Source organism: Pongo pygmaeus, chromosome 13 (genome assembly GCF_028885625.2).
Source record: "Pongo pygmaeus isolate AG05252 chromosome 13, NHGRI_mPonPyg2-v2.0_pri, whole genome shotgun sequence".
Lineage (NCBI taxonomy): Eukaryota > Metazoa > Chordata > Mammalia > Primates > Hominidae > Pongo > Pongo pygmaeus.
In genome coordinates, this window is record NC_072386.2 from 77,841,476 (window position 1) to 77,865,116 (window position 23,641).

Here is a 23,641-nt window from a genome sequence, read left to right on the forward strand (position 1 = left end):
CCTGGGTTGGGGGTGGGGGAGGTGGATTTTGTCTTCTCTCTCTTTTTTTTTTGAGACAGGGTCTAGCTCTATCACCCGGGCTGGAGTACAGCGGTGCGATCATGACTCACTGCAACCTCCGCTTCCTAGGTTCAAAGGATTCTTGTGCATCAGCCTCCCAAGTAGCTTGGGAATTACAGGTGCATGCCACCACACCTGGCTAATTTTTGTATTTTTAGTAAGGACGGGTTTTCACCATGTTGGCCAGGATGGTCTCGAACTCCTGGCCTCAGGTGATCTGCTTGCCTTGGCCTCCCACATTGCTGGGATTACAGGCATGACCCACTGTGCCCAGCTGCCAACTATGCTAACTTCTAATAGCATAGATTAACTTCACTTATTCATGAAACTTTATATATAAACAGAATCGCACAACATATACTCTTTTGTGTGTGGCTTTTTTCACTCAACATTGTTAGATTAATCTCTGTTATCTGTATAGCAGTAGTTTATTCATTTTTCATTTCTATATGGTATTATGTAAATAGTTACATAGTCACTGTTTATCTTTCTCCTGATGACAGATAATTGGGAACTCTGGTTTGAGCTTTTTTTTTTTTTAGACTGAGTCTCACTCTGTTGCCCAGGCTGGAGTGCAGTGGAGTGATCTCAGCTCACTGCAAGCTCCGCCTCCCGGGTTTACGCCATTCTCCTGCCTCAGTCTCCCCAGTGGCTGGGACTACAGGCGCCCGCCACCACGCCCAGCTAATTTTTTGTATTTTTAGTAGAGACGGCGTTTCACTGTGTTAGCCAGGATGGTCTTGATCGATCTCCTGACCTCGTGATCCGCCCACCTCTGCCTCCCAAAGTGCTGGGATTACAAGCGTGAGCCACCACGCCCAGCCTATCTTCTGAAAGTTGTATAGTTTTAGTTGTTATATTTAGGTATTTGATTCATTTTGAGTTAATTTTTGTGTATAATGTGAGGTAGGGGTTCAGCTTCATTATTTTGCATATATATATCTACTTGCCCCAGCATCATTCGTTGAAAAACTTTTTTTTTTTCCTCTGTCGTCCAGGTTAGAATGCAGTGGCGTGATCTCGGTTCACTGCCACCTCTGCTTCCTGGGTTCAAACCATTCTCCTGCCTCAGCCTCCCAAGAAGCTGGGATTACAGGCACCCGCCACCAAGCCCAGCTAATTTTTTTTATTTTTAGTAGAGACGAGGTTTCACTGTGTTGGCCAGGCTGGTCTCGAACTCCTCACCTCGTGATCTGCCCGCCTCGGCCTTCCAAAGTGCTGGGATTGATTACAAGCATGAGCCACCGTGCCTGGCCGAAAAACTATTCTTTAACATCAAATTATTTTTGTACCCTTGCCAAAAATCAATTGACCATATATATGAGGTTTTATTTCTAGACTCTATTCTATTCTGTTGGTCTCTGTATCTATCTTTACACTAGTACCACATTGTTTTGATCACTGTAGCTTTGTAATAAGTTTTGAAATTGTGAGTTCTCTTACTTTGTTATTCCCTTTCAATATTGTTTTAGCTCTTCTAGGCCCTTTGCAATTCCATATGAATTTGAAAATCAGCTTTTCCATTTCTGCTAAAAAGGCTTTGGAATTTTGGTAGGGATTGCATTGAATTTCAAGTTAATATCTTTTAAAGAGATTTAAATAAGAAAAATAAGTACTTTATATTTGCCTATTTAATTATCATTTCTTCCATGTAGATATAGATTTCCATATGGTATTATTTTTCTTCTGCCTGAAGGATTTTATTTAGCATATCTTTAAATACCAATGCAGATCTGCTGTTCGTAAATTCTTTCAGCTTTTGTATCTCTAAAGTATTTCACCTCTATTTGTGAACAGTTTTCAGTGAGTATAGCATTCTAGTTAAGTATTTTTGTTTTGTTGTTTAAAAGATGTTGTTCCACTGTCTCCTGGCTTGTTAGAGAAATCAGCTGTCATTTGTCTTTGCTCCTCTTGAGTCATGTATCCTTTTTCTTCTGGCTGATTTTAATATTTTTATTATATAATTGGTTTTAAACAATTTTATATTATGCCTTGGTGTAGTTTGCTTCATATTTCTTGTGCTTGGGGTTGACAAGCTGCTGATATCTGTGGGTTTATAATTTTCATCAAATTTGGAAAATTTTTCAGCTATGATTTCTTTAATTATTTTTTCTATTTTCCTCTTTTTCTCTTTTGGGTACTCCAATTACTCCTTATATAAGGCTTCTTGAAATTGTGTCATACTTCATACTTCACCAATGCTCTGTTCGAGTTTTGCTTTTGTCTTTTAGCCTTTTTTTCTCTGTGTTTCATTTTAGATAGTTGGCTCTGGTTTTTCAAGTTGACTGATCTTTTCTTCTGCATTGTTTTATCTGCTGTGAATCCCATCCACTGTACTTTTCGTCTCTAGAAGTTGTATCTGGATCTTTTTCTGTCTTCCTCATTTGTGGGCCTTTGCCTGCTCAGTGGTTAGTGACGGGTTGCCAGGCAGTGGACCTCACCTGTTGGGAGATGGATGTTTTTGTATTCCTTCATGTGTTCTTGAGCTTTGTTCTGGGATATAGTTAAGTGACTTGGAATCAGGTTGATCCTTTCAGGTTTTGTCTTTATGCTTTGCTCTGTGGTATCAGAGCAGATTTAATCCAGACTAATTTTTTCAGGCCCTGGGAGTGCTCCCCCGCTGCCTGTGCATCAGGAGGGCTCTCCTCTGCTATTGGGAGCAGGTACTGTTTTTGGCTGGTGTAAACGGTGGGGATTGCTTTCTCTGCCCCTCTCAGTGGTCCTTCGGTGACTTCTTCAGCTCTGTGCTGCCTGGTCCTCAGTGGAGATTCTGGCCCTCTGTGTGTAGGTCTGCCTAGCTTGGCTTCCCTGCTGCCATCTTCTGCCATCTTCCAGTCCCTCCTTGACAGGGTCTGCTACGCCTTGCCTCAGTCTCCCATTTTTCCATGGCTGGGAATTTCTTTTGGTGGAGGGGGCTCCTGGAACTCCCCTCCTCCTGTCTCTCACTATCTAGTGCCCATGATGTGAAAACCACTGCTTACTATTTATTTATATTCTACCATTGTCTGTTTTTTTTCTTTCCTTTTTTTTTTTTTTAAGTTTTCACACAGAAGGTAGTTCTAATTTCTGCAACAATCTCATCTTGGCTGTACGCAGAAGTCTGTATCTCAGTGTGTTTGAAAAGCTGCCCAGGAGTGTTCGTGGGCCCCGGGCTGGGAGCTTAAGCAGAGGAAAAGATCCAGGGCTCAGGCCAGGAGGCTAGGACTTGAATGTCGTGTCATGGCATTTAGCTGTCATACCTGGAGAAAGCTTCTGAGGTGATGTCTGCATCCCCAGCTCCAGGCTCTTGGGTGTGTTCTGAGCAGCCATGTATGCTGGACCCTTCAGTTGGGTCCCGCCTGCTTGTCAGGAGGCCCAGATGGTCTGGCGCTGCCCGTGCCGCCTGCAGCCGGCGGGCCCTTCACCCAATGAGGGACTTGGGGCCTGGCTGCCACTTGGGTGGGGAGCCCGCAGTTGGGGCCAGTTCCATGTCCGGTTTCCCTTCTTGTGGCCTGGGGTGGCTGGCCAGGGTGGATCAGGTGCTGTGTAGACATTATGATTTGGTCCTTCCTTGGGACTAGGATAAGGAAGAACGAGCAGAAATCACAGAGCTGACCCACTTGCCTTGAAGAAAAGCTGACATCTTCCACGTAGTGGGTGTTGTGTTGATGGGTGGGGGCAGGTGAGCAAGACCCAGCCTCCTCAGGAGTGTGGGTGCCATGGACATCTGTGCATCCGCAGCAGGATTGTCCATGTCAATCCCGAGTCCCCACGTGCAGTCCCAGTGCCAGCACCAGTCTTCCTGCTGGGCCGTGTTGTCCTGTTAGCCTTGTTTAGGGGTATCCCCCGCAACACCACGAGACACACACACACAACACATACATCACAGCACATGTCACCACACCTGCCATAGCACATGTGTGCTCTTCCAGGCAGGATCCTGTGATCCTCACTGTGCTGTAAGATCAGTCTGTCTTCCCCTTGATTCCCATGTTGTTCCCATGAGACTCTATACTCAGACTAGACCCTGGTTTCTTTTACCAGTCTCCTGTTGGGAGGAAATGAGTTATTCTTTCTTTTGATTTCTTGAAATTAGAAACTGTCCTGCTCAGTAACATCCTTATTCGTGGTTTTTTACATTTTCCCTATTTTCTTGGACTGAATTCTTAGATTTAATATTAAATAGTAAATGAGTGAAAAATGCTCCATTTTCTCTTTTAGGAAAACAAAGTCATCCACTTTCAGTTGCCTCTCTCTTGATCTTGTTTTCTGCCATGAGCCAGGATTACTGTAAAAAGATAAAGTCTTCTGCAAGAGCTCTGTGGTGGAGTGGCCAGTGAGACAGGGGCTGCTGGGGGTGACACACTGCGGCCCGTCTGCCCTCTACCCATGGAAGCCCTGTCCTGCCATGCCAGCTATGTGGGGGTAGTGGGCAGTGGGAGGGAAGGAGAGGGATGGCACCTGCTTGGAGACTGGGCCACTCGCCTGGGGTGTACACGATGGGAGGCTGGCTGGCCTGGGTTTTGGGGTATGGACATGACACAGCTGTTGACTCTTAGGTGTGTGGGCAGGTGGGTGTCCTGGGCTAGTTGAGCACCCCTTTCTGGTTGATCTCTCCCATAAGGTCTCCTCCCTGAGCCCCAAGGCCGTGCACTTCCTTGCCACATGCAGCCCCTGCCCCCCTTGTTCCTCACCCCTCTGGAACATGCTGGTATCTTGGCCTCTGAGACAGGAACTGGGCAGAGTGGGTGGCACACTGTGCTGGCCTCTGTCTAGTTCTTACCATCACTGCCGTCCTCGGGCCTGGGGCTCTGACTGCTCAGCCCAGGTCTCTCCCAGAAGGAGTGAAGGATGAGCCAGCATCAGGCAGCAGGATGGACAGACTCCCTCTGCCTTTCATATGTGGTGGCTGGCGTGCCATCTGGAGTCGGGAGGAGGTAGGAGCTGTGTGGGAGCTCCCTCCGCCAGCCCCCAGCTGCTGTCACACATGCCCACTGTGGCTCCTTGACTCCAGTACTTGTCTTGCCAGTGCAGACACTGTTCCTCAGAGACCAGGCTTTCTCTTGTTTTGGTGAAGCAGATGAACCTTGAGTGCAGCTTGTTGCATTTGCATATGTGCACACCACAGTGCACGCCACAGACGCACCTCCCAGGTCAGGGGGGCTCCCTTCAGGCCCACAGTCCCCGTTGTTGTTGCTGTTGTTCTGCAGCATGAATGTCGCCTGTGAGCTGGGTCTCTATCCTTCGGCGCCCCTGGGAGGCCCACCTTACGAGTGTCTTGTCTTCTGATGCAGGCCTTTGGACAAGCACACACAAACCACAAGAAGGTGGCTGCTGACGGAGAGAGCCGGGAGGAGAGCCTGATCCAGGAGTCGGCCTCCAAGGAGCAGTACTACGTGCGGAAGGTGCTAGAGCTGCAGACGGAGCTGAAGCAGTTGCGCAATGTCCTCACCAACACGCAGTCGGAGAATGAGCGCCTGGCCTCTGTGGCCCAGGAGCTGAAGGAGGTGAGGGGGTGAGGAGGGGCCTAGTCTGTGGCTGCAGCAGTGCCACCAGTGTCACATAGCAGGTGTGCCTGGTGGGTGGCTGGGCTGGGCTGGCCTCTGGGGACGCTGCAGCTGGCTGGTCTGTCTTGCTTTCCTGATCTCATCCTCCACTGCCCACGTGGCAGAAGGGAGAGAGATGGACCCACAAGTTCCGCTGCCCCTGGCTTGCTTCTGTCTCACTCATGAAGCGAGTCCCATGAGCAAGTCCAGAGCAGAGGAGTGGTCAGTCAGGGAGGGGTGTGGTTAGCCCCTCGTGGAGGCTAAGGGCTGATACCCATGGGGCACTCCTCGTCACTGGACTCCCCTCTGCCCTGGGAATGTTTTGTGTCACTTAGGGCCTGCACTGTGCCCAGCTGTAATAAGAACACAAACCCCAAATATTCCATGGAGACTTGAGGTAGGATGTGCATGTCTGAGAATTAGGGGTGGAGACCACTGCCAGTAGCCCCAGCTGCCACATCCCTGCCTTGTTCACAGCAGAGTGCCCGCAGGGAGGGTCTGGGTGGGTGGTCCCTGGCACCAGAGCCTGTTGGAGTCCTGGGTACCCATGGACAGCCATTGGTACATGGCACAGGCTCTACATCTGGAAATGGGACTGTGGTGTCCGTCCGTGAGCTTGTGAACATGAAGTCAGAGGAACCAGCTTGGCTCTTGGGCCCTGACAGGGGCAAAGGCCACAGGACCAGCTCCTCATGGCCCTAACACTAAGGCCCTGGAGTCATGGAGGACTGGGGAGCCCAGGGGAACGATGTGGCCAAAGCAGGATTTGGGAAGGTTGCTGTGGTGCGTGGAGCCTGTGTAGTTTGAGCCCAGCAGGAGGAGGAGAGCCAGGAGTCTCCATCCACTGGGGCAGGTGGGAGGAGAGTCTCGCTGGCTTGAACAGGAGGCTCAGGGAAGGTTGAGTGAGCACCTGAGTGTCTTTTCTCACTGACTGGCACATATTTTAATTGAGCCCTGCCAGGGCCTCAGTGTCTGTGGAACCCGAGGAAACAGCGTGAGCAAAGCCTCATTCTCCTAGAAGGCATGTGGCAGATATCAGGGGAGAGCAGTACCCCGTGCCTGTCCCTGGGGCAGGGGCATGTTCACTGTGGGGCTGAGCCAAGGGCAGGAGGAGTGTCGGGAGAGTCCTACAGGCCTGGGTGGGGCCCTGAAGGAGGCAGGGTCCAGCTTGGGTTTGGTGGCTACATGGGGAGTGGGCTGTGGGGACAAAAGTGGGGCTAAGACGACCGTCTTGGGGGCAAGAGGGGCCAGTGCCCTCTGAGGAAGGATGAGGCCCTGTCACCAAGATGGAGGTGGGATGGTCCCTGGGGACTGCAAGTGGAGCTGGAAGTTGGCACGTGAGCTGCAGTCCTCCTGGCCGTGGCCTTTGAGGGTCAGCTCCAGGTTCTCACTGGGAATGGCTGGAGGAGTGGAGCATGGGTCGGTTGGGAATGGGCTGATACTGGCTTTGCCTTTCACTGAGCCTTGGGGCCTGGGCAAGGCCTTATCTTTAGTCCTGGCCTCAGTTTCCCCATCTGTAAACCGGCAGTCTCTGAAGCCCCTTGTAGAGGATGCCCCACAGGTCTTTCACCCCACATTGTGGGAGTACTTGTGGACCCTTGTTCCTGCCACAGGAGCCCCACCCTCTGCAGCAGATAATCTTATGGGAGGTCAGCAGGGCATAGACCCTGAGGGTATGCAGTGATTAGGGCTGCTGCTGTTGGCTTATCATTCCAGTACTGAAGGATGCTGCCCTCGGGGCCAGCAGCGGTGGGAGTGAGGGGTCAGAGATCGCTGAGGCCCTAGGCGCCCAGGGAGGAGCTTGGCTTAGACTCAGGGTGGGGAGTCTCAGATCCTGAAGCGGCAGTACTTGATCTCATTTCCTCCCACAAGGAGCCCTCTGGTCGGTGGGAGGAGGGGCTGTGTGTATGGAGAGATGTGTCCTTGGCTGCCCCAGCTGCCATCTGTCTGGCCCGTCTATTCCTGAAAAGCGTGTGCAGGTGCTCTCTCCCCAGCCCAGCACATTCTGCCCCTTCTCTCTTCCAAGAGGCCTGTCTCTGGTGGCAGAGGCCAAAGAGGGCTGGGTGACCCTGCTGGCTTCAGGTAAGACTGGAAATGAGCACAGCAAGTTAAAGATGCTGCAGGTCTTGTGGGGAAGAGAGGATTTCTGTGGTTCCTGTTTGTGCTTCAGGAGGAAATCCTGACACTCCCTGCACACCCCTCAGCCTTCCCTCTCTCTCCTGAGCGTCCTCACCTTGGTCTCGGCCTGCTGTATCCCCCATGACTGTGTCCCTGCCCTGGGTTGCTGCAGAGCTGTAGGAACCATCCCAGGTCTTCACCTTGGGTACCTGGTTTGGGCGGAGCATCTCTAGGACTGACCTTGTCTCACCACCACCAGTCCCAGTCATGCATAGCTCTTGTCTTCTGCTGCCTGCTGTTCTGCTGGTCTGAGCCACTGTGCCAAGCTCCTCTGTGCCCACCCCCAGCATGGCTTTCCCCAGTCACTGCCCAAGGCTCACACCCCATGGGTCAGAAAGGGTACATTTGACGATAAAACAGCCTTCGTTGTATCCTTTGACCCACCACCCTGCTACCCACAATATCCCCTTCCCTTTTTTCCTCTCTTGTGTCAACTGGTTGTCTGTCCGCCTCCACACCCTAACACACCATGAGGACCTGTGAAGCTTTACAGTAACAAACATACTTGGCATGTGTTGGACAGTTCTGATTGCCTCAGACCTGGTCCTTCTGGTGACCCTACTGGTATCTTGTCAGATGTGAAGAACAGAGGTTTGCAAGGTTCCATCATGTGCCTAAGGTGTCCTGGCTTGTAGGGGGTGAGGTGCTTCTCAGATCCTGACTCTAACCGCTGTGTATGTGTGGGCCCTACACGTGGGCAGCCCCTCCAGCTTCTCTCCTCCTAGTGAGAGCATCTTTCCTGCCCGGGCCCCTGGGACGTGGGTGAGCTTCTGAGGACTGGCCTGGATTGGGCTTTGGTGGGGATGTGGCTCCATTTCCCAGATGGGGAATCAGAGGCCCAGAGAGCCACAGGAGGCCGGGGGTCAGAGCTGGGTCTCATACACACACCAAGATCTTTCTTCATATTTGCCCCAAGAAGGAGTAGGGTGAAGAGGCTGGCCTAGGCCATCAAGGCAGAGATGAGCGTTTCCTGGGGTTGAAATTGTCTGGTGGGGACAGGAGAGAGGGCAGCCGACCCCCTGCACAGTGGCTCCTTGAAACAGGCAATTGTCACACCCTGCTTGCTGATGAGCGGTCTGAGGTGTGGGGATCCCACAGAAGGGGAGCTGAGATGGGACCCTGGTGGTCAGCTACAGGCCTGTGCTCTCACCTCCTTCATCTGGGCTGCCCAGTCACACGCAGCAGAGCTTGTCCCCTGTACTTCTTTGGGCTGACATCAGACAGGCTCACTGGGAGAAGATGCTTACTTGAGGGAAAACTAAACCCCATGGCGACCAGTCAGCCTGTTTGAGCCCTTGGCAATTGGGCATGTGCTGGATGGAGGTGCTAGGTGGCAGGCCACGTGAGCCTGGCTGCCTACGCCCAGTAGTGTGGGCATGGAAGCACAGTGTTTGTGTCCTACAGCATCAGCAGAGATGGTGCCGTCATCATCCATGACATGGTATGGCCAGGCCAGCATTTGACCTGGGTGTGCCTCTGTGTTCTGGGTTTGGCAATGGTGCAAGGACAGAACTCCTAGTACACCTTGCCTGGGCCAGGTGATGAAGGACCCTGAGGACTCCCATGAGCACTGCCAAGGGAACAGCAGTCTCGTGTGTGCCTCTGGGGGACCCTAATGCTATGAGGCGTCTGGCCAGGCTCTCTGCTTCAGTCTTTAGTTGGGCATGTCACTATCTCTCTGCCCAGGCACATGGAAGCTTCTGGGCCCTCGCTTCCCACTGCCTGGAGCACCTTCTAGGTTTGTTGATCTTGACTGGCAGGCTTGGGAGAGTTGGTGGGACTCAGACCTTCCCCTTAGCTTCCACTCTGCCTGAGGAGCCGGCTGGGTGGCCGCGTTGAATCAAGTGGCACATGTTTGCACACCTGCTGCAGACCACTTGCTTGCCAGTTAGCAAGGAAAAAGCAGGAATTGGGCAAACCTTTCTGGCAGAGAGGTACCCAAGTCTCCAGCTGGGGTGTGGAGAGCCTGGGTGTGACTTGGCTTGTGCAGCTCCCCTAAGCACACTCATGGGGGGTGCTGCACTCTCACTAGCAGGAGAGAGGCTGGAGAGCCTGCCCACTCCCTATCCACCCCCCATGTAGCCACTGTGGGGCCTGGCCCTGGTGATGGCTGTGCTGGTGCTGCTTTCTCCCCCTTCGTCCCAGCATGCACCTCGCTCGCTTTCTCCTCTGGTACGAGGCTTTGCCAGGCCTTCTCTTCCTCCCTGTATGGTATCTCTGTTTCTTTTGGTGTCAGCTTTCTGTCACCTCCTTGGGTCACTTATAATGAGAGGGCCATGTCTGCGTCCATTTGCTGTAGGTTTTAAATGTAATCTTTATTGTAAATAGTAAGCATTTGTCAGTAGTACTTGCTGTATATCGTTGACTCTCCTCCCCTCTCTGTTGCATTCCTTTTTTCCTTTGTTTTGGGAGGGATATCCTATTTCATTTTGCTAGTATGACTGTTTTGTGTGTACTTGCATGGGATCTTGGAACCTTGTCTATAAAGTATGTTCCATTCAGATGAGCGCACACATGTGACCAGGAGAAACCGTAGCATAAGCCAAGAGAACAGTGCGAGAGGTGGACGAAGCTATGGGGCCCACAAGATGGACAGGGCTTCTGGCCGAGAGTCCAAGAGGGCTTTGGAGCAGGGGTGGTGGTGGTCTGGGGAGCCAGGCCTTTGCAGATACACAGGGAGGCAGCTGGGTCAGCAGAGTACAGGGAGGGGATAGAGAGTTTGTCAAGGGGATGATTTTGCCCCTGGGGGACATTGGCAATGTCTGGAGAGATTTTTCAGTTGTCACAATGGAGGAGGCAGCCGTGTCTGGTGGGCAGAGGTCAGGGAGCTGCTAGACATATGATGTACAGGCTGGCTCCCACCACAAAGAAGAAACGTCCCTGAATGTTGCTAGGGCTGCGGCTGAGGGGCCCAGGTCCCTGGCACATGGCAGCAAGTTGGGAATTCTGTCTTGATTGCATCCTGTTCGCCCCAACCCTGCAGTAGCCTCTCCCATGACATCTCTTGGCTCCTTATGGGCAACTTAGAGCCCGAACTAATGTTTAACAGCTTTATTGAGGTGATTTACATCTCATATAGTTCACCCACATAAGGTGTACAACTCAGTGTATTTTATTATAGTCACATATATGTGCCCCATTCCACAATCTTAGAACAGTTCATTGCTCCAAAAAGAAAACCCATTTCAGTCACTCCCCATCCCCCTCCCCAGCTCCTGGCAGCCACTAACCTACTTTCTGTCTCTATGAATTTGCCTATTCTGGACATTTCATGGAAATGGAATCATACAATGCATGGCCTCTCGTGACAGGCCTTCTTTCATTCAGCAGAATGTGTTCACGGGTCATTCATGTTGTAGCATGTGTCAGTACGTCATTCTTTATTGTGGCTGAACAACATTCCATTGTGTGGAGAGACCACATTTTGTTCATTCATCAGTCGATGGACACTTGGGCTGCTTCCACCTTTTGGCAAAATGAACGCTGCTGCTGTGAACATGTGTGGACCGGTTTCTGTGTGGGCATGTGTCCATTTCTCTGGGGTAGACCCTCTGTGTTTAACAGTTTCAGCACCTGCAGGCTGTTTGCCAGAGCACTATACCATTTATATGCCCACCTGCGCACTACTGTGTACATGCCCAATAATAGAAGGCAGGAACTACTTTTAACCCCATTTTAATTTAAAGATGAAGAAACCAAGGGTTGGAGCAGGCAGTCACTTGTCAGGGGTTCCCAGGTGAGAAGGGCTGAGGGGATTTACTCTGGAACCTCTGCAGTCCGCTGTGCACTCTGGCATACTGCTCTGGGCTCCTTCTCCTCTCCAGGCAGTCACACTGGCACCTGCAGGCCGGGGCTCTTGAGTTCTGGCTGTGTGGCTGGCCATGGCGTGCCTGGCTGCACTGAGCCCCTCTCATGCCCTGTGGAGGCTGCTCATACCTGCCTTTCCCTCTCCCCCCAACAGATCAACCAGAATGTGGAGATCCAGCGTGGCCGCCTGCGGGATGACATCAAGGAGTACAAATTCCGGGAAGCTCGCCTGCTGCAGGACTACTCGGAACTGGAGGAGGAGAACATCAGCCTGCAGAAGCAAGTGTCTGTGCTCAGACAGAACCAGGCGAGTCTTGGGCCTGTGGGGTGGAGGTGGCACGTGGGTTAACTGGGCCTTGAGGCCCTCTTGCTCAGCCCCTCTCCCTTTTGAGAAGGGGTTCCTGTCTTATTCCACACACCCGAGTCCCAGGGCCAGCTTTACCACTGTGGAGGCAGGGGTACACTTGGTGGGACCCAGACCCTCCAAAAGATGAAAATCTGGCTGCTGTGTTTGCTGGCATTGGCCAGGCTGAGGTGTCCCAGCCAACAAAAATGAAAACAAAAATCTGAGAGGTGATGAAGAGGTTACACCAGAAAACCCCAGATTGGACTTTGAGACTCCCCCATCAGGTGCTGACCATGAGGCCTGCAATATTCCTGTGTCTCTGCCTGTGACAGGGACAAGGAAGGTCCTCTCTGTCTGAAGGGGATGAGCAGGAACCCCTCTGTCTCTAATGGGGTCTCAGAGGGACCCCTCTCTGACAGGGACGAGCAGGGTCTCTGCCTGTGACAGAGATGAATGAGGAGGGTCCCTTCTCTTTGTGATGTGACTAAATTATCATGTGCTCTGCTGTTCTGCCACTCAAGGCCTGAACTTGCTCTTCTCTCTGCAAGAGCCACACTCCTGCATGGTGGGGAATGGGAGTCTTTTCTCTCAGGAAACCCCAAAACTTTCCCCAGAATGCTATGGATGTCTTCCTTGCTTTCCTCAAATCCTCTACCACCAAAATCCTCTGAGTCTCACCGTCAGGGAATGTGGTATTTATGCCCGGAGGAGGAAGCTCATGTGTTTATGCAGAGCTCCTAGCCTGGTCCTTCTGTGACAGCTCGAGCTCATTAACAGTCTTAGCCACTGTCTAGATTGTAAGTACCGTTTGGTCATTGGTGCTGCTGTTGGCAGAGCCCAGCGCACAGTGGCCTTAGGAGAAGGGAAACTGAGGCTTGAGGCAACCCTGTCCTCAGGTTGGCGCTTAGTGGAGTCTGACTCTCTCTCCCTCTCTGGGATTCCTCACCTCCGCATTTGTGGTGCTGGGGCTGAGGGCTCCATGCCCACCTCCTTTGAGCACACCTTGGATGTGGTAATGGGTGTCCCTTCCGACCCAAGACCCACAGAGATATGCTCAGCACTTCCTGTTACTGGTTTGTTTCTTTTTTTTTTGTCCAAATATTACAGAAAAATAAGAAATAGTTTTAGCAATTGCCCACAAAATTCTGAGCCTCCACATCAGGCATCAGTTTCTATCTGCTTTTTCCTTGTCCACCTGCAAATACAATTTTCATGTAGACAACACTTTAATGTTGCTTTTCCCACCTACCTTCGAGCTCTTCCAGGTCTGGGTGTCATGTGCGTGTGGAGGTTTAGTGGTTGAGATATTCTGCCTTGGGGGGAGTTTCTGTTCCTTCATTTTGAAATATGATTAGAAGTCATGATCACAGCACACATTGAAATGTGTTTTTATGTATCTTAAGATATTTAGTTAACTGTTAATGTTAATTAAATATAGAATTTTAAATCAGCACGCACTTGGTAATATTTGTGAATGACTTAATACAAGGTTGGCAGCCTTCTATGGGTGGATGTGTGTTGTTCTTGATGCATCTCCACACGTACAGTCCTGGCTTGGGGCCACCTCAGACATTTGTGTTCCCCTCACTGTGTCTGTTGGTCCCAACGGTGGGTGGGCTGGGCTGAGCATTTCATTGCATTCGCATCTCATGCCCTGGAACCTTCTTAGCATCCACATCTCTGAGCAGAGGAAGCAGTCTTGGCCTGGACGGGCTGCCACCCTTCCCAGGATGGCACCTCACCTGGCGCTTCACCTTGTGCTTCATGGTGGCCGGAGTTGGTGTGCTGGTGTGTTTTCTTCATTTATGGGGCCTAAAAGGAGCTTCCACATTGCATTGATGCAAGAGCGTTGACTTCTCTTCCCAGGTGGAGTTTGAGGGCCTCAAGCATGAGATCAAGCGTCTGGAGGAGGAGACCGAGTACCTCAACAGCCAGCTGGAGGATGCCATCCGCCTCAAGGAGATCTCAGAGCGGCAGCTGGAGGAGGCGCTGGAGACCCTGAAGACGGAGCGTGAACAGAAGAACAGCCTGCGCAAGGAGCTGTCACACTACATGAGCATCAACGACTCCTTCTACACCAGCCACCTGCATGTCTCACTGGATGGCCTCAAGTTCAGTGACGATGCTGCCGAGCCCAACAACGATGCCGAGGCCCTGGTCAATGGCTTTGAGCACGGCGGCCTGGCCAAGCTGCCACTGGACAACAAGACCTCCACGCCCAAGAAGGAGGGCCTCGCGCCGCCCTCCCCCAGCCTTGTCTCCGACCTACTCAGTGAGCTCAACATCTCCGAGATCCAGAAGCTGAAGCAGCAGCTGATGCAGGTGAGCAGGCAGTGGGGCCTTCAGCATGCTGTCCCCACTCCAGCTCTGCAGGGCTCCCCAAGCAGTGCTTACCTGACACTCTGCTGATGTTAACTTTCCCTTTTCCTTACGTTGATTTTTTCTCCTGCATCATTACGGTAAATGGAACTCCAGGAGCACACGTAGAAGAGTCCTAGAGAAGTGGTTTCCTGGCACTGCAGCACCCACATTGCTCCCCTGTTACCTACATGATGTCAGGGTGAAGTGATGAGACACTGGCCCCACATGTGATCCCTGCACTCAGGCCAGCTGTCAGGGGCCCCCCAGGGTCATGCTTGGGCTCATCCCCTGGGACATGGATCCCTGTTGATCCAAGGCAACAGAGTCCTGTCCTCCGAAGCAGAGGGCTAGGGTGCTAATATTCCCAACTACACACCCAGCCAGCCTAGAGCTCCACTTTCTTAGCCCAGATCCCCTGTAGCGTGGTTGGGGAAAGAGCCTGCGTTGAGGGTGACCACCATTACTGGTGACGGATAGTGTTCTGAGGGCCCAGCATGAATTCATTCTTTCCACACCCTGTGTGTCTTTGTCCACCTCACTGACAGCATGGCCAAGGAACCTGGGGCTCACAGCCTGCCCTGACATGGGGTGGGATGTCACTGGGCCATCTTGGGGGTCCTCCAAGCTCTTGGGGTCCATAGCAACTGACATGGTATCCTGCTGCCTGTGCCTTTGCAGATGGAGCGGGAAAAGGCGGGCCTGCTGGCGTCGCTGCAGGACACACAGAAACAGCTAGAGCACACGCGGGGCTCCCTGTCAGAACAGCAGGAGAAGGTGACCCGCCTCACAGAGAATCTGAGTGCCCTGCGGCGCCTGCAGGCTGGCAAGGAGCGGCAGACGGCCCTGGACAACGAGAAGGACCGTGACAGCCATGAGGATGGGGACTACTACGAGGTGGACATCAACGGGCCCGAGATCTTGGCCTGCAAGTACCATGTGGCTGTGGCTGAGGCTGGCGAGCTCCGCGAGCAGCTCAAAGCACTGCGCAGCACGCACGAGGCTCGTGAGGCCCAGCATGCTGAGGAGAAGGGCCGCTACGAGGCTGAGGGCCAGGCGCTCACGGAGAAGGTCTCCCTGCTGGAGAAGGCCAGCCGCCAGGACCGCGAGCTGCTGGCCCGGCTGGAGAAGGAGCTGAAGAAGGTGAGCGACGTCGCTGGCGAGACACAGGGCAGCCTGAGTGTGGCCCAGGATGAGCTGGTGACCTTCAGTGAGGAGCTGGCCAATCTCTACCACCACGTGTGCATGTGCAACAATGAGACACCCAACCGTGTCATGCTGGACTACTACCGTGAGGGCCAGGGCAGGGCCGGCCGCACCAGTCCTGGGGGCCGCACCAGCCCCGAGGCGCGCGGCCGGCGCTCACCAATCCTCCTACCCAAGGGGCTGCTGGCTCCTGAGGCGGGCCGAGCAGATGGCGGGACGGGGGACAGCAGCCCCTCGCCTGGCTCCTCACTGCCGTCACCCCTGAGTGACCCACGCCGGGAGCCCATGAACATCTACAACCTGATCGCTATCATCCGTGACCAGATCAAGCACCTGCAGGCAGCCGTGGACCGCACCACGGAGCTGTCACGCCAGCGCATTGCCTCGCAGGAGCTGGGCCCCGCCGTGGACAAGGACAAGGAGGCACTTATGGAGGAGATCCTCAAGCTGAAGTCGCTGCTCAGCACCAAGCGGGAGCAGATCACCACGCTGCGCACTGTGCTGAAGGCCAACAAGCAGGTGAGGTGCCAGGCAGCAGGGGCACATGTCACCTACTGCTGGCCTAAGGGTGTTTCCCCTTGGCCTCCTTCCTCCCCCTGCCACGGGGCCCCCAGGCCTGTGTCACCACCAGACAGAGCCAGCCCCATATTAGCTCGACTGCCTGCCCTCCCCTGCTCAGGGCCCCCAGCTGGGAGGGTGGAGTGGGCAGGTGGGTGTGAGGGCCCCTCAGCAGAGCTGCTCAGCCAGTGAGAAATGCCGCTGCCATTCACTCACTGCGACTGCCTCATAGTGCTTCCTGATACTGGAGGGAAAATGTGTTGAGAGCTGTAGTCTGAGCTGTGGAGAGCGATTGTGGGGCTTCATGGAGGTCCTGTTGGCAGGTTTGGGAGCAGTCCCTCCTCTGCCAGTCAGAATCAGCAGGTGGGACTCCCCATGGCGCAGCTGCTGGAGTCCATCCCCAGGGTTTGTCATAGGGAGGGGCCTCCCAGGAGCTTTCTTCCCAGGCACCGCCACCACTTCAGACCGGGGCTCCCGATCCTGCTCCCAGAGCACCTCTAGGCTGACTTCACGCCTTTCACTTTTCTACCCTACACATCTGTCCCCCAGACGGCCGAGGTGGCGCTTGCCAACCTGAAGAGCAAGTATGAGAATGAGAAGGCCATGGTTACCGAGACCATGATGAAGCTGCGCAATGAGCTCAAGGCCCTCAAGGAGGACGCAGCCACCTTCTCCTCACTGCGTGCTATGTTTGCCACCAGGTAACCGTGCTGCTGTCGGGCCCTCCCCTTCCACGAGGCCAGCTGTCCTCAGCACTTGACTCTGGAACCCTTAGCCTCTCACTGCCTCATGCTGAGGCCTGCAGCCCTGCCTAGTCAGTGGCTGTGCCCAGCTCCATCAGGGCCAGCATGGTACGAGGTTGGGGAAGCATGGTCCCTGGCACATCTCTGGCACACTGGTGCTCCAGTTGGTGACAAGAAAGGGTGAGGCGATATGGGGGCCACATGGGGTTGGGGGCCCCCAGCTGCTGCACCTCAGCTTCCTCCGAGGTCACACAAGCAGTTGCTGGAGCGTAGGGCATGCCTGGCAGGTGCCCACATGTGGCCAGGGATAGCAGAGCGTGTGTGATCCTTTTAATGTTCCTTTCGCACCTAGCCCAGCCCCCAGGAGCCTGGTTCTGTGGCGCCGGTTCCATTTTGCTGTGAATGAAACCGCAGCAGGCCCAGGCTTGTCTCTGCTTTGCATATATGGAGACTGAGGGCAGAAGGGCTGAGGAGAGCAGATCCTGGAGTAGATGGGCCAGAGTTGCAGAGCTTCAGGGAGTACTTGGGCTCCCACCCCTTGAATCCAACATTTACAGGGACTTAACTTGGGGCCAACAGGTGACAGAGGAGTCCTGGCCTTTTCTCTCATGAGGTATTTGCCCCCAAGAACTTGACCATACGGCACAAGTGTGTATTTATGTTTGTAGATTCAGAAGGAAGATTATCCTCCTGGCTGGAGCAGGTCACTGCTGGGGTCCACAGTTCGGGTCCCACCTCTGTGCATAGCCCTGTACCTCTGCGTCATTGTGACCGCTGGGTACTCACCTCCCATCCTCCACTTTGCCAATCTGGGGAGGGTGAGGAGAGGGCCTTGGGGCTTGGAGGAGACCAGCTTTCTTTCCTCCTCTGTGGCGGGCTCTTAGTAATGGGTTCTGAGGTGGGCTGCCCCTGGTGGGTGCACACCCCTCCCTGTCTGGGAGTCAGACCCCAAGGCTGGGAATCGAGGCTCCCTAAGTGTTCACGGGCCTCTGTGGGGCAGGTCCTGGTTTCAGCATCTTCCCAGGTGCCCCCTGACAGGTACCGCTGTCTTTCACCTTCCAAAGATGGGTAGCGCCACCTGCTGGGTCATGTTGGGATAGCACCATGGGGTCAGCCCTGCATGGGGGACAGCCAAGCCCACCATGGGCCCAGCAGGTAATCTAGATGTTTCCTTTTTATGGGTGAGCAAGCTAAGGATCTGAGCTGCACAGGGTGGGAACTGCACATAGGGCCTGCTTCTCTCAAGCCTGGTGCTGTGCACTCCAAGTTTCTTAGTATCCCTGCAGGACCTGCCAGAGCAGGGTACAGACAAGGAAGAGTCCCAGAATTTCTCTGGAAGCGTCCTGTCTTCCTGGGGCTTGGGGAAAAATCCCACAGTTTCTCAGCATCTGGCACGTAAACCCTACCTTTTAAAATTTGTTTTATTTAAAAACTTGACTTTTCAGATGGAGCCAAGATTTTGAATCTGCAGGGATCACAGCTCTGTGTGCCCTCAAAAGGGTGGGCAGCAGAGTCCTTGGAGAGGGTGCTATCCAAGGGCCGGCTCCTGGCAGGTGGGGACAGGCAGAGTAGGGTGCGTGTGGGCAGGGTGGGGCTGTGCTCAGTGCCTGCACAGCCTCACCGCCCTGGGAGCCCTGGGATTTAACCCGCCCTATGTCTCTACCAAGCCCCACCCATATGGGATGTGGAAGAAGGGCATCCAGGGACAGACCACACCCTCCCACAGCTCCGCACCCAGGTTTCGGGATGAAGCTGTTGATGGCGTCCACACACATGGTTTCTTGGCTCTGGTCAGTGCTCAGCACAGACTGACGAAGCATCGACCTTGGGAACAAGCCCAGTCCTGCTTAGATTCACATCCACACCCTAGAAGCCATGGCTTCTCCATGTCTTGATGCCTCAGGCCACCTCGAAGCCTTTAAGCGGGGAGAGCGCCTCCTAGAAGAAGCCCAGTCGCTGAGGGGCATAGCCTGTTTGTAAGCACTACATGCAGCTGAAAGAGCAAAGCAGCCCCTCCCCCACAAAACCACAAAACTCAAGCCAGCCTCATAGGGCTGCCCTGCCTGGGCCCAAGCCTCCCTCTCACCCTTATCAGGGATTTGTCCGAGCAAAGCCTGTGCTAAAATAAGCCAGAATAATTCTTCCCCAGCCACACCCTCCAGTCCAGAGACCACACTGAAGGATGGCTCTGGTACAGGGCTGTCAGAGGGCCGCTCAGCTTAGCCCTGCCCTGCCCTGCCCTCCTCTGCTCGGCTCTGCCCGCCCCTAAGTTATGTTTTTGGTACCCACAGGTGTGACGAGTACATTACACAGCTGGATGAGATGCAGCGGCAGCTGGCGGCTGCTGAGGACGAGAAGAAGACGCTGAACTCGCTGCTGCGCATGGCCATCCAGCAGAAGCTGGCGCTGACCCAGAGGCTGGAGCTGCTCGAGCTGGACCATGAGCAGACCCGGCGTGGCCGCGCCAAAGCCGCCCCGAAGACCAAGCCAGCCACCCCGAGCGTAAGTCACACCTGTGCCTGCGCCAGCGACAGGGCCGAGGGCACCGGGCTGGCCAACCAGGTGTTCTGCAGCGAGAAGCACAGCATTTACTGTGATTAGGGGCTGTGGGGCGCCACACGCTGCAGCTAACATCTGCTTCACCTCAACTAACCCAGCAGCAGCGGGACGGCGGCGCTAGGTCAATCTTAACGTGACTAATGCACAGAGGGTAGGAGTCTAGCCGAGGCGCCATGGGGCGTTGCATCAGCAGGACACTTGTGAGAGCTTTGTGTCGCTTCTCACTCCTCAAAGCCCCCTCAGGAGCACCCAGTCCTCAGCTGCTCTCTTAGGTGGGAGTCAGAGGTGGGGATAGAGCTGCACATTCTTGCAGCAGATGTGTGATGAAAGGATCTTCTAAGCCTTGGGCACCCGTGGGGAAACCCAAGGGAAGGAGTCCTGGTCCTGTTCCCTCAGCACCCAAAAGGGGCAGAACCTGAGTTGAAACTTGCATGTTCCTCGCATGTGTCTAATGTCAGCACTAGAAAGCAGTTTTAGGAGGTTCCAGCTTGCAGCATAGGTACGGCCTCAGAGGATGGCTCTGCACTTGGCATAGTTTCATGGAAAGGATTACGTTGTAGTTTATGCAGTATCTCACTGCAAATCATATTCAGAAAAGAAGTGCAGAATTTCTTCCCCAAGCCCAGAGAAGAGCAGCCCTGAGCCCCTGTATTCTGCTGGCCAGACACACATGGCACAGACACTGCTGACCATAACCCAGGAATCCAGAGCTCAGTTTCTCATTTCTGAGATCAGGATGCTTGTCTAGTGGCCTGTGAGGTGACAAATTGTCAGGGCCCAAGGCCCCAGGTTTTCATTTTTCATGAGAAAAGCTTTCCAAGTGCCTGGCCAGACCTTGGTTCTCAGTGCAGAGCCCGTCCTTTTGTACTTGGGGTGACCTCAGCAGCCAATTATCCGGCCTTCCATAGGGGTTCAGTCCCAAAGACATGGGGCTTTGAAAACCCTAGCCTGAAGTCTGAGCCACCAAGGGCTTGGCTGGGTTGGACACCCACAGGTGTAGCCAGAGCCCAGCCCGGTGCTGGGAAAGCTTTGCATGGGGCCAGGGCCACTTGTCAGGATTCACAGGTAGGAGATGTTTAGGTCTCTTTATTTAGTGCAATCTGGGGGATGGCAACAGAGAAAGAGGAAAGGTAGCTGTAGGGTTCTCCCATTTCCAGAGGCTCCATCCACGCCTGCCTTCCCACATTCTGAGCAGAACTTTTCTCAGTACTTTTCTCCCGATCACCCCGTGGGACCAGCTGGACCTGAGGCTGCAGTCTTCTGTCCTGCAGGCTGCTTGCCTTGTCTTTCATGCGGAAGAGGCATTCGAGTTACCTGGTGAGAGGCCATGTTGCCCCCTCCCACAGCTCTCTGCCCTGTGTGCTCTTCCCTTTGGTGCCGAGTATGTTTCGGTCCCCTCCAGACTCCACGACAGGCCCATGTATGTCCCCTGCGTGTTCTTCCTGGGCCCAGATCCCCCTGCCCCAGCAAGACTCGCAGTGGGATGGCTGCTGGCATGCCCACCCTGCACGCGCTTTGCCCTCTCCTTGCAAGCCTGGCACATAGCTTCTCTCCATACTCCTAAGGGGCTTTGCAGACACTCAAGTCACTGGGACCCCCGCTAACACATGCAGGTCTTCTCTTCTGCCAACTAACGTGCTCGCGCCCTCCCAGCACGTGGAGAGCTTCAGTTGTCAGATAAACAGGAAGCGACAGATGACCGCTTTCTAACGCTCTCTTTTCTCCCATTTTCAGCTGTAGAGTAGCTGCCAGGAGGACTTGGCCACCCGGCCCTGTCACACTGCAGCCCCCTCCCCTTCCCTCTCGTGGCCCATGAGGAGGAAGGAAGGGCAACCTAAAAGCCCACTTAGAAACTTTTTGGATATGCCACTGCAATTCTTTTCAAAATAGCATTCCCCAGGTTTTTAATGGGAGGAAAAAAAGCTTTAATGTTGAGCATGCTGCGAGCTGCTGCGTGGAAAGGCCTCTGTATGGGCCGAAGACCCTTCTTCCCTGGCTGCCAGGCTCGCCAGGAGCCCGCTGGAAACACCCACCATGGGGGCTCCTTGTTACACATGTTCTTTTTTTATCCGATCAACCTGTGCACTTTTGATATTTTGATATTATATTTGCTTCCTTAATTCCTCGCGTAGAGACGGTCTCAGGTGCCGTGGTCTATGCTCGTGGTCCTGTCGCTGTCCGCCTCAGCTCCCACCGTGTTTGTCTGGTGTCAGCACGAGGCAGAGCTGTGTGCTCCATAGCGTGTAGCTTTAGACTTGGAGATGAGTGCTTTGACCCAGCGAGGAGCTCAGCTAAGTGTATCCACGCTGTGGTTCAGCAGCCTTTAGATCATACGGCATTGTGGTTCATGTTTGAAATTACAGATTTTAAATGCCATGTTCATTAAGAAATCCAGGGTATTCAGATTCTGGGGTTTTTCATATTGTATTATTATTATTCTTAGGAATAGTTCAATGTAACAAGAAGAAAACTTGACCTTTGCTCTGGTTAAAACAGTAATAGGCACTTGAAAAAAAAAGATAAATTATTGAATGAGTAGTATTACCTACAAATTCCAGAATTTTCTGGGTTTTAGGACATTGTGAAGCATGACTGATTAACAGAATTTTATACAACTGTACCAATAAAATTCCAAATTGGAATTGTTTTGTTACTCTGGTTGTTGTGCCAAATTGTGGTACACTTAGAAAATTCTACAGTTGTCGATTTTTAGGGTGTTCTCTTTCAACACCTTTTTGTTAGTAATCATCGCCAGTAGTGCCTTCATCAGTTAAGGGAGGTGTCCCAGCACAGATCATTCTCGAAAGCGAGCAGGGAAGAGCTAGTGGGCATGCTGAAGGCCAGCGTGGACAGCAGGTGAGGCAGGCGCTCCTCACACCCGGACCTGGGCATCTTCATTGAGGGAAAGAAAACAGTCATTGTGCAAAATTCTGTTAGTCAGTGATTCTTTACTTGCAAATTCAGGGGCTTAGAAAATGAAAGCAAACACAAAACCTTGAGTGTGCTTTGGGAACCAAATGGACCTTCTGGGACAAGCTGAGCAAGCTGTATGAACGCCACGTTTGTGAAGAGCTGAGGGTATCAGGAGGGCCGACGCTGTGTTGGCATGCGCAGTAGGGGACGAGGGTTAGCCATAGTATTCTTTGCAAATGTGAAAGCGAGACATTATATCTTCTCTTGCTTGGTGTAACTAATCACTGTTAATTTCAGGAAACAGAACTCATTAAAACTCCTTAGCAAACCAGGTCTACATCCTGTTTTGTTTGCTGAGTGAGGTTAGTGGGAGTGGTCAAATTGGTACTCTTGGAGGAAGAAAAACTGTCCTTCCTTCTCCAAAAAAGGAAAAATTATAATAATATAAATGACAAAAATAAAAGAATTCTGTTTCCTGGAATAAGCATTTCTTATTCCTAGTTGTAGGGACTCCTATTTTTACCTTCCGTTACAGTGTTGATTCATAAGAAATATTGTTACATTTGAGATAACTTCATCTATATGGGGTATTTATTTGCAATGATGTCTGAGTACTGTATTTTTTCTGTGCATTACCTTAGTGTCAGAATGTTGGTCTTTATTTTAAAGTCATATGCATGTTCTCCTGCCAAGGAACCTTTACACAGACCCAAACAAAAAAATAATAATCAAATGCCTTCAATTTCTGAGAAAATGAGGCAGAGCATGGAAAAGGAATAGGAAGGAGAAATTAATTGAGATTTTCAGGACACAGACATATGATGTAAATGCCTACAAAGCCAGTGCACATAGGAACAGTGGGCCTGGGTAAAGAGTCACATTGGTAGGACCAATAAAGAATAATAAAAAGACAAAGCACATGTTTGTTCTCTGTGGTTGTTCTGACTCCGTGCTCCAGATAACTGTGGTTTAAGCAAGGCACAATAAATCCACTGCCTCAAACAACAACAGCAACAGAGCCAGCCTATCAGGTAACCCTGGTAGTGGGAGCTGGAAGCAGCCTGGGGTCCACCTTCAGGAGAGTGCGGAGGGGTCATGTATATGTGGGGAGGCTGTCACTCCATCCCTGAAACAAGAATGTGTTCAAGGACCCAGAAGATGAAGGTAGGGAAAGGGTAGAGTTGGTGTCTGGGTGCCTGTGCCAATCAAATACACCACCAGGCAGAAGTGAGCCAGGCCACACTGGGCCACGCACATGAGTGGGAGTAGAGGGCACAGACAGTGCCCCCCCGGAAAGATGCCTGCCCCCCAGGGCCCTGACGCCTTATAACTCTGTCCTCAAGGGTCTTCTGAAGTGCAGCATCAGGTTTGAAGCCACAGCAGCATGT

At 52.8% G+C, this 23,641-nt stretch overlaps 1 protein-coding gene across 3 annotated transcripts in view; it reads left to right on the plus strand.

Annotated features, from left to right (window-relative positions):
- BICD2 (BICD cargo adaptor 2) overlaps window positions 1-23,641 on the plus strand; it is a 61,289-nt gene that overhangs the window by 30,389 nt on the left and 7,259 nt on the right. The window contains exons 2-8 of one of the 3 annotated variants that reach the window (XM_054502624.2): window positions 5,334-5,546; window positions 11,725-11,877; window positions 13,783-14,238; window positions 14,956-15,999; window positions 16,588-16,739; window positions 19,073-19,283; window positions 21,075-23,173. In XM_054502624.2, coding sequence (XP_054358599.1) covers window positions 5,334-5,546; window positions 11,725-11,877; window positions 13,783-14,238; window positions 14,956-15,999; window positions 16,588-16,739; window positions 19,073-19,283; window positions 21,075-21,080 — 2,235 coding nt within the window. In that variant the 3' untranslated portion in view covers window positions 21,081-23,173. Of the gene's footprint in view, window positions 1-5,333; window positions 5,547-11,724; window positions 11,878-13,782; window positions 14,239-14,955; window positions 16,000-16,587; window positions 16,740-19,072; window positions 23,174-23,641 lie in introns of those variants that run through there. The other 2 variants (XM_054502623.2, XM_063650251.1) reach the window with 2 other exon arrangements.